General features: G+C 55.3%; 1 protein-coding gene across 2 annotated transcripts; it reads right to left on the bottom strand.

Moving 5' to 3' along the window:
• Window positions 1-257: 257 nt before the first annotated feature.
• On the bottom strand, window positions 258-6,495 carry ZNF213 (zinc finger protein 213). Of its 2 annotated transcripts, XM_021698339.1 has the most exons (6): window positions 6,242-6,495; window positions 4,599-5,111; window positions 3,754-3,877; window positions 3,274-3,344; window positions 2,944-3,067; window positions 258-1,871 (listed from the first exon to the last, which is right to left on the bottom strand). In XM_021698339.1, the coding sequence occupies exons 2-6, from the start codon at window positions 4,995-4,997 to the stop codon at window positions 1,192-1,194; spliced, it is 1,398 nt and encodes a 465-aa protein (XP_021554014.1). In that variant the 5' UTR covers window positions 4,998-5,111; window positions 6,242-6,495; the 3' UTR covers window positions 258-1,191. The 2 variants fall into 2 exon arrangements, with proteins under 2 accessions (XP_021554014.1, XP_021554015.1); XM_021698340.1 differs by lacking the exons at window positions 2,944-3,067; window positions 3,274-3,344 and having other exon boundaries at window positions 258-1,925.
• Between the last annotated feature and the right edge of the window lie 1,905 nt (window positions 6,496-8,400).

Genomic DNA, 8,400 nt, shown 5'->3' with positions numbered 1-8,400 from the left:
CTGTCCCATCCTGAGCTGCCCCTGGTCCACAGCTCACACTGGTTGACACAGGCCAATGAGTCCTGAGACTCACTGCTGTTCTTTGCGGCCCAGCCAACCTGGAAGCCAAGAATGTGGCTCCACCTGGTGACGACCCAGCACCAGTGCCCCGGGCAGCACCAAACCAGGAGGCAGAGAGACATGAATTCCAGTACCCCCACCCAGCAACCACATTAAGAACAGAACAGCCTAGAGGAAGTTTCCGTTATTTATTCAACATCTTCTGCTGCCCTTTTGAGACCAGCAGAGCTGAGCTCCTTTGGAGAGCCTGTGGTCTGTCCCTGCAAATGCCCATCTGCAGACAATGCGGACGGCATCATGGAATGCAGTGCTTAGGGAGTCAGCGACAAAGCGCTAACAGAGTGCTAGTGTTAAGTATCACAAACCCCACACCTCTGGAGAGGGGAGCAGCAGGGAACAGCCAGCCTCCACCAGCCCTGTCCTTGGTCTTCAGTGTGGGCTTCCTGTCCCTGGAGCCGCCACCACCCACACCAGATTGGCAGGGGTCGCTCTCAGGGACTCGCTTGGGGGCAAGTCAGCTTTGAGCAGAGGCAGGCAGTTTCCATGTCTCCAGGCGGGGCAAAGTGGTCACGGCCTGGAAATGGGGAGGGATGGGGCTGGAAAGCCCGTGGCCACACCCAGGACCCAGATCCTCCCAGGGATGGGCTGTCCCTCCCAGAACCCAGAAGCATCCTGCAGGTCAAGGCCTGTCCTCCACACCCACCAGAAGGCACAGCTTGGCAGGGCAGAGGGCCCGGCCCACGGACTCAGCTGACATGGCCAGCAACAAAGAGCCATGGGGCAAGCAAGGCCGGGGGGTGGGGGACCCCAGGCCCTGCCAGAGTCCTCACACTTCCCTGATGCCCAGGCCTTTCTCCCACGCTGAGGCCACGGGCCAGGAATGTGCTGGGGCACCAGGAAGCCAAAGGACAAGAGAAACCCGGGAAGCAAGAAGGGGAATGGCTGCGAGGTGGTGGGGACTTTCCATGCCCTGGGAGTGTAGGCCAGGCCTAGGGGCGAGGCGGGGCAGGCAGCCAGGATGGAGGCCGCAGATGGGGAGAGAGAACACCGGGGGCCTGTGGCTGTTTCGCCCTGGGGACACCATCCCCCCCAGCCCCCACTCCAGGTCGGCCGCAGGGCCCTCGCCAGCCCTCAGCCCACAGGCTGGGCCATCTTGGCGTGCAGGCTCTGGTGGGCGATGAGGTGGGCGCGCTGCTTGAAGCTCTTGTCACACTCGCCGCAGCCGAAGGGCCGCTCGCCTGTGTGCACGCGCCGGTGGTCCAGCAGGTAGGAGCGCAGCGAGAAGCTCTTGCCGCACTCGCTGCAGCCGAAGGGCTTCTCGCCCGTGTGGATGCGCTGGTGGTCGGCCAGGTAGGCGCTGCGGCTGAAGCTCTTGCCACACTGGGAGCAGGAGAAGGGCTTCTGGCCCGTGTGCACGCCCTGGTGGCGCAGCAGGTCTGACGAGCTGCGGAAGCTCTTCTCGCACGCCTGGCACTTGTGCGGCTTCTCGCCCGTGTGCGTGCGCTGGTGGCGCGCCAGGTCCGAGCCCCAGCGGAAGCGCTTGCCGCACTGGCCGCAGCTGTGCGGCTTCTCGGCTGCCAGGTCTCGCAGCGGCCGCCGGCGCGCGGGCGGCCGCCCCCTCCGCGCCCCCACCGCGCGGCCCACGGGCGCCCCCGGCCGGGCCTCGCCGTCCCAGGCCTCGGGCTCCTCGGGGTTCCAGGACACAGTCACGTCGCCGCGCCCGCCGCCGCCGCCACCGCCGGCCTGGCCCGGCAGCGCCGTCACCGCCTCCTCCAGCCCGGATCGCTCGCTTTGGCTCTGGAGCCCCACACCTGCAAGCCGAGAGGGGGCGGCCTCTTCAGTTCCACTGGGTTCCGGGACCAGAGCTGGGGCAAGGCAGAAACAGGACTCAGGTCCAGAAAGCCCAGGGCGGCACAGGACCCCAGCCTCAGTTTCCTCGCCCATAAAATAGGGACATGATAAACTGCTGACGGAGAAACACTTCAGAGGCAGAGGCCTAGGGTCCATCTGGGCTGATGCGCGCTGCATAGACACTTACTAATTATACGCCCAACACTTCCATGCCAGTGTCCACACTGGCATCCCATGTCCCACCCTCTGAACCTTGGCTATTCAAACTCCAAAACTGAATAAATTCAGGTAGTTTGTAAGTTATCCAAACCCTCAGTATTTCTTACCAGAAACTGAGAACCTACATGGGTTCAGCCAATGTGGCTGCTCTTATTCCACAAGCTTTTGTCCCTTAAACTCAACAACAGATTTGGACAGGGAATGATCCTAGCCTGCCCACTGTGTCATGTGGATTAAATGAGACGATCCCCAGACAGTGCTCAGAAAGGCTCTAATGAAGAGAGGAGCTCCAGGAGGGTGGCCTCCGAAGAGCAGAGCCCAGGCCTTGGCACGCGGACAACGGGTGTTCTGTCAACCCCTCTTCGTGGGGCTAAGGGGACCTCACAACTACTGTACAGAGCCCCAGCTCAGCACCTTCAGTGTCCGTTGACCTCTCTGAGACTCAGATCCCTCGTCTGTGAACCGGGACTACACCTCTATGCAGCAGGTTGTGAGAATCACAAGAAAATGCCCGTATGAGAGCTCAGCACAGTACTGACATGTTGCAAGCACCCATCTTATGGTAACATACACTCAAAAGCAAAGAAAAATGAACACTGAGACAAACGGAAAATCACCCAGGGCTCTTGAAAAAAACCAGCGAAAGCCCACTTTCCAGCCAGCTAAGGAGGGGATGGAAAGACTGAGGATTCCAGCAGGGACATACGGGGGTGTACGGCCTGCTTGCGCCCACCCTCTGTCACCGGGACCCCCAAGAAGGCTGTTGCTTCCAGTTCAGAGGAGCCAAGGACCCCAAGGGCACCCACTGCTTACCCAGGGCAACATTCCGGGAGTTCTCTCGCTTTATGTCCCAAAAGAGTTCCCTCTGAGCAGGGTCCAGAGACCCCCACTCTTCCCGGGAGAAATAGAAAGGAATGTCTCCAAATGTCACAGGTCCCTAGAATGAGGTTTAAAAAAAAAAAAAACACACACACACAACCTGGCTCAGGACTGCCACTCTGGACTCCCCCTTGGGATGGGGAACAGGATACGTCCAGGCAGGACCAGGATGGATGGAAGAGGCCTTGATGAAAAGACAAGGCCCATTTTAGGGACTTGACAGCACCGAGGGCCTCAGAGGGGACAAATGGACTGGTGACTCACATGGGCCTCAGAGGTAAAGCAGGTATCGGTTGTCTCTCTGGTACTCCCTTCTTTAAGAGCAGGAAGCTGGGCTGAAGGAAAAGAAGAGAGGTTCACAGAGACCAGCCCAGGCCAGAAGTGAGCTCTCACACATGTACATGCACACACATTCCTAGGCTTCCTACAACAGAAATACCCTTTCTGGGGCGCCTGGGTGGCTCAGTCGCTAAGCATCTGCCTTCAGCTCAGGTCATGGTCCCAGGATTCTGGGATCAAGCCCCGCATCGGGCTCCCTGCTCTGCGGGAAGCCTGCTTCTCCCTCTCCCACTCCCCCTGCTTGTGTTCCCTCTCTCGCTGTGTCTCTCTCTGTCAAATAAATAAATAAAATCTTTTAAAAAAAAAAGAAAGAAAGAAAGAAATATCCTTCCTGCTACCCTGAGGGCAACGCCCTGGAAGGACCCAAGCCCCTGCCCAGTGATCTGTGCCTACAAGATTACTCACCACCATGGCTGTGCTGCTCCCAAGGTACAGGTGGCCAGCTTCGTGCCCCCACCTTCATGGGAAGCCCCTTGGCCTGGGGTCCCTGGACTGTAGCCTCAGGTTCCACGTCCTCTGAGGGCACTTCCTGTGCAGGAACCACAACATGCTCATCAGCACCGAGACCAGATGGGGGAGACAGAGCTTAATCCCTGGGAAGGAGACATAGGACACGTCCCTCAGGATGCAGGGGGGTGGGGAAGGAGATCCACATGGGGTCCCAGAAACATCCAGAGGAGAAGGTGACACCAGGCAGTGCTGTGTGCCCACAGACACTCCCTGATCAAGCATGAGGCAAGAACAGCTCCCAAAGGCCAAATCACAGAGCCACTTAGTAAGGGGGTGTGGGGGCAGACCTCCATGCCAAGGGCGGAACTCCACACCCCAGCCACTCATTAGCACCTTCCCCAGGGTCAAGAATCCAACACCCCACAGAGAGCAGGGTTCACATGGACAGCTACCTTCTCATACCTACTCTGCTGCTCTCATTACACATGACTGTATCCCCAGGGCCTGGCCTACAGCAGAACATAAAAAAACATTTGCAGAACCTGTGTGGCGCTAAAACTGCCTTCCTGGAACATGCCCACTTTGGTCCTGCTGCTGCCCTCCAAAGCCACCAAAAAGAAACCAGATTAATTTGGACAGTGTCTTTCAGAAAGGCAACACCTGTTATGATGCACTCCTGTTGATGCTCCCTCTGGCTCTGCACCCCCACCACCCCTGGAGGACTTGTTTATATGAAGATGGCCACCTCTCTTCAGCCAGGTACCAGCCAGGTGCCTCTGGGTGTGGGAGGGGACCCTCACCTGCGGCCATGCTTTCACCGGCTGTTTCTGCAGGACCTCCACCAAGGCAACGGCCTCCTCGCCACTCCCTGGACACCGCTCTCGAACCCAGTCCTGGACGCCTCCGGGCAGCACACTCAGGAACTGCTCCAGCACCAGCAGCTCCAGGATCTGCTCCTTGGTGTGCAGCTCCGGCCGAAGCCAGCGGCAGCAGAGCTCCCAGAGTTGACTGAAGGCCTCATGGGGCCCGCCCACATCCCTATAGCAAAAATGCCGAAAGCGCTGGCGACAGACCTCAGAATCCCTGTTGTCTTCTTGCTGGGCAGAGTCCTGCTCCCAGGAGGAATCTTCCACCTTCACAATCAGCAGCCCTTCTCCCTCCCCAGGGGCCTCGTCCTGAGGCTCCGGGGGTGCTTCCATTCCCCTGGCCTAAAGCTCAGGACTGGTTGGCCTCAACCTTGGCCTGGGAGCCTGTCCTTCAGTCTCCCAAAGGGATCCCCTGTGGCAGCCAGGTGGACATCTGGACACGTATTCCTGGGGAAAGAGCAAAAAGCAGGAGGGGGGCAGTAAATGAGCAAACACCGCCAGCCTGCTCCTGTCCTTTCCTGGCCCTGAAGTTTTTTTTAGGCTCTCCCATAATGCCTTGCTCGTGCGACTACCAATACAGGTCTACAGCCCCTTATCCTCAGCTTTAAAATCCAAAACTGCCAGGTTTTTACTACCTGGCCTACTGATGTGAGCATATTCATAATCTCCATTTATCTCACTTAAAATAAATGTTTCTATGTTTTACAGCAAAAATATTTATGTATTTCTTCAGCTTGTAAATATTCACCAAGCTGTACTTACCATGTGTATTTCTGTATGCGTATTACACTTCAGTAAAAAAAAAGTAATTAATACATTTGATTATTGAGTATTGCTGCAGATTCTGCTGGTGGAGTTACTTGATATACCATGTGTACCGTATTACCTTCGTCAAATCTGAAAACTTCTGAATTCCAAAACACATCTTGGCCCTGGGGTGTCAACAAAGAGCTCACAGACACCAGACTAAGCCATTTATCCACAGGTACATACGAATGAGTGACACATATTTGTACCTTACATTGCTACTCCTTACAATAGTCCTGGAAAGTATATATTTTGAAATTTTCTTTAATTGCTCTTTTGTTTCAACAAAAAAAGTGACACAGACCGTTATAATAAAAAAGGCAGGGGGACTTAATACAGAAACACATAAAATAGAAACTCCCTTCCAAATGCAGTTGCACCCCCCCCCCATAAACAGTATGACATGTGACCTCCTGGACTTTTCCCTGTCCATTCACTGAAAATGTATCCATAGAAACGGGAAAAATAAGTGTTTTTGTGTGTTTTACATAAATGAGGTCTTACTGCACATACTATTTTGTATCTTGCTTTTCCACCTAACAATGCTTCTTCATTAGCCACTCTGGGAGATTGCACGGTGTGGATGCGCTCCAGTTTCTTAACAGGTACCCGAGTGAGGCATTCAGCTTGTTTCCAGTCCTTCTCCACTACACACTAAGCACTTTACTTTATTCTTCCACTCCTCACAACACCCCTGAAAGGTACGCGCTCCATTCTCATCCTCCAGTGACCGAGGAGAAGGCTCCGCTCGGACAGGACCAGGGACTCACCAGGGTCGCTCGGCAGGACGCGGCGAGCGGGAACGCGGACCTGGCCGGAGCACCGCGCTCCGATCCCAGCAGCCTCGCCTGTGCTCAGCTGAGAAGCGGCGGGCGGGCACGGCGGGAGCAGGTGACCCCACCCCCAGCACTTCCCAGCAGCGCGCGCCACCTTCGGCCTCTGTCTCGGGGCGCTGGCCCCTACCGCCCGCAGCCCAGCGCTGGCTCTCGGAGCTCCGCGTCGCCGGTCCCGCCCCCGAGACACACACCGCCCACAACTGCCCAGGCGTTCCTAGTTCCGCCGCCACCTCCCCGCGCCGGAAGTTCGCGCGTGGCTCGCCGGGAAACAACACAGCGCATGCGCCGCAGCAAGCGCTCGAACTACACGCCAGAAAGCCCTTCGCCCATTGAGTCCGCCTTCTCCCTGACGGAGAGCCAATGAACGGGGAGAATTCCTAGAGTTGGCCAATCAGGAGGCAGCGTCGCCCACCTATGCCCCCAAGCTGAGGTTCGCTTCTAGACTCGTTCTTTCGGATTTCTCTGCCCTGCTGGTCCGTGAAGGGCGAAAAGGGAAAACCAAGGCTGGTTTGTTGGGCCGACACGGCGTCTGGCCCAGCTACGAGTAGAGTGCCCCATACGCCGGAAGGGATCCGCTGAGAATGGACTCTTCCTTCCGCCTCCGGTTCTTTCCTTGAGTGGGTGCAGGGCGGAGGGCCGAAGGCCAGAGCGCTGCTCGGCCCCGGGATACTAATTTCCAGCTTCTTGGCCCCGCCCTCGCCAAAGTCTTTAGCCGCTCCTAGCGGGGCGTGGAGCTTCCTGGGAAATGCAGTCCAGTGAGGGACGCGGAGCCTCCTGCGGCGAGTCTTCGCACCTCGGCCGAGGTCGTGCGGCAGGACGCGGCCCACGGGGACGCTGACCCCGGGGAGCCCCCCGCTCTCCCATCGGCAGCTTCCTGTGCGGGCCGGCGGGGTCCCTGCTGGGGAGCTCTGGGTTCTCCTTTCCATGCATTTGTACCTGCTCCCACACTACTTTAGTGCAGATCTGTGGCTCCAGATCTTTTCCTGAAATATGAAGAGCTCTCTTTTTATTTGTTTTGATTATGCAATTATTGCATGCCTAGTGTAGAAAAAATTAAGAAAGTATGGAAAATTATAAAGCTATCTATATCCACAAAGCTAGCACCCCCAATCTGCTCAAATGTCGCTCCCTCCAATTGGCTTTTCCTAACTCTATATACAGCGCCTCCCCCCCCCCCCCCCCCCCCCCCGCGCCCCGCCGCCATACTTCTGCCCTACCTTATTTTTCTTCCTTTTATCACTACCTGACACACCTACATAATAATTGTTCCCTAATACTGGACTGTAAGCTCGGTGAGGTCAGCGTTTTCACTGCCCTACTCCTAGCATCTGGATTTGTGCCTGGCACAATATTTGTTGACTAATTGAAGGCAAAAATAACTGGAGGTAAAAAATATATTCCTAATAAGGCCATTCCGAAGTGAGTGATATAGGAAGGACGTTAGGGTTTGAAGCCCACGGCCAAGAAAGATCTCTTGAGACATCTTTGGTGCAAAAAGGTGATTTTATTAAAGCACAGGGACAGAACCCTTGGGCAGAAAGAGCTGCACCGGGGTCATGAGGAGTGGCCCATTACATACTTATATACTTTCAAGTTGGGAGGTGGTTAGGGATAGCGTAAGTCTCTAAGGAATTTTGGAAGCAAGGTTTCCAGGACCTTGAGCTGGCTAGCTATTTTTGGGAAAAGGTCATTTATGACCGTCTAATAAAACCTTGGTCATGAGACCCTTCAAATGTATATCGGAGAGCCATATGCTTGGGGGATGATTGCCAACACGTACCTTGGGGGGTTTAGAGATAAAGGAAATTCCCAAAGGAATTTTTATATGTTAAAGTAGACTTACAGGATCCTGGGGGGGGCGGTGCTCAGGCTAGGATTGCCTTTTGCCCTTAGCAAAGTCTTAACATTGAGGCAGTTGAGTCCCTAGAGGAATGTCACTCTCCCTGTTTCAAGGACTTGTCAGTGGGCTCTAGAATCTAAAGTAAATTTAATAATTTTTTCTTCTGCCTTTGTTTCCCACACAGTGAGCATTATTAATATTTTAGTCTGTTTTTACACTTCTATGTCCATGAATATTTCTTATATAAATTTGA

Source organism: Neomonachus schauinslandi, chromosome 5 (genome assembly GCF_002201575.2).
Source record: "Neomonachus schauinslandi chromosome 5, ASM220157v2, whole genome shotgun sequence".
NCBI classification, from domain to species: domain Eukaryota; kingdom Metazoa; phylum Chordata; class Mammalia; order Carnivora; family Phocidae; genus Neomonachus; species Neomonachus schauinslandi.
This window is presented reverse-complemented; position numbering and strand designations above follow the sequence as displayed.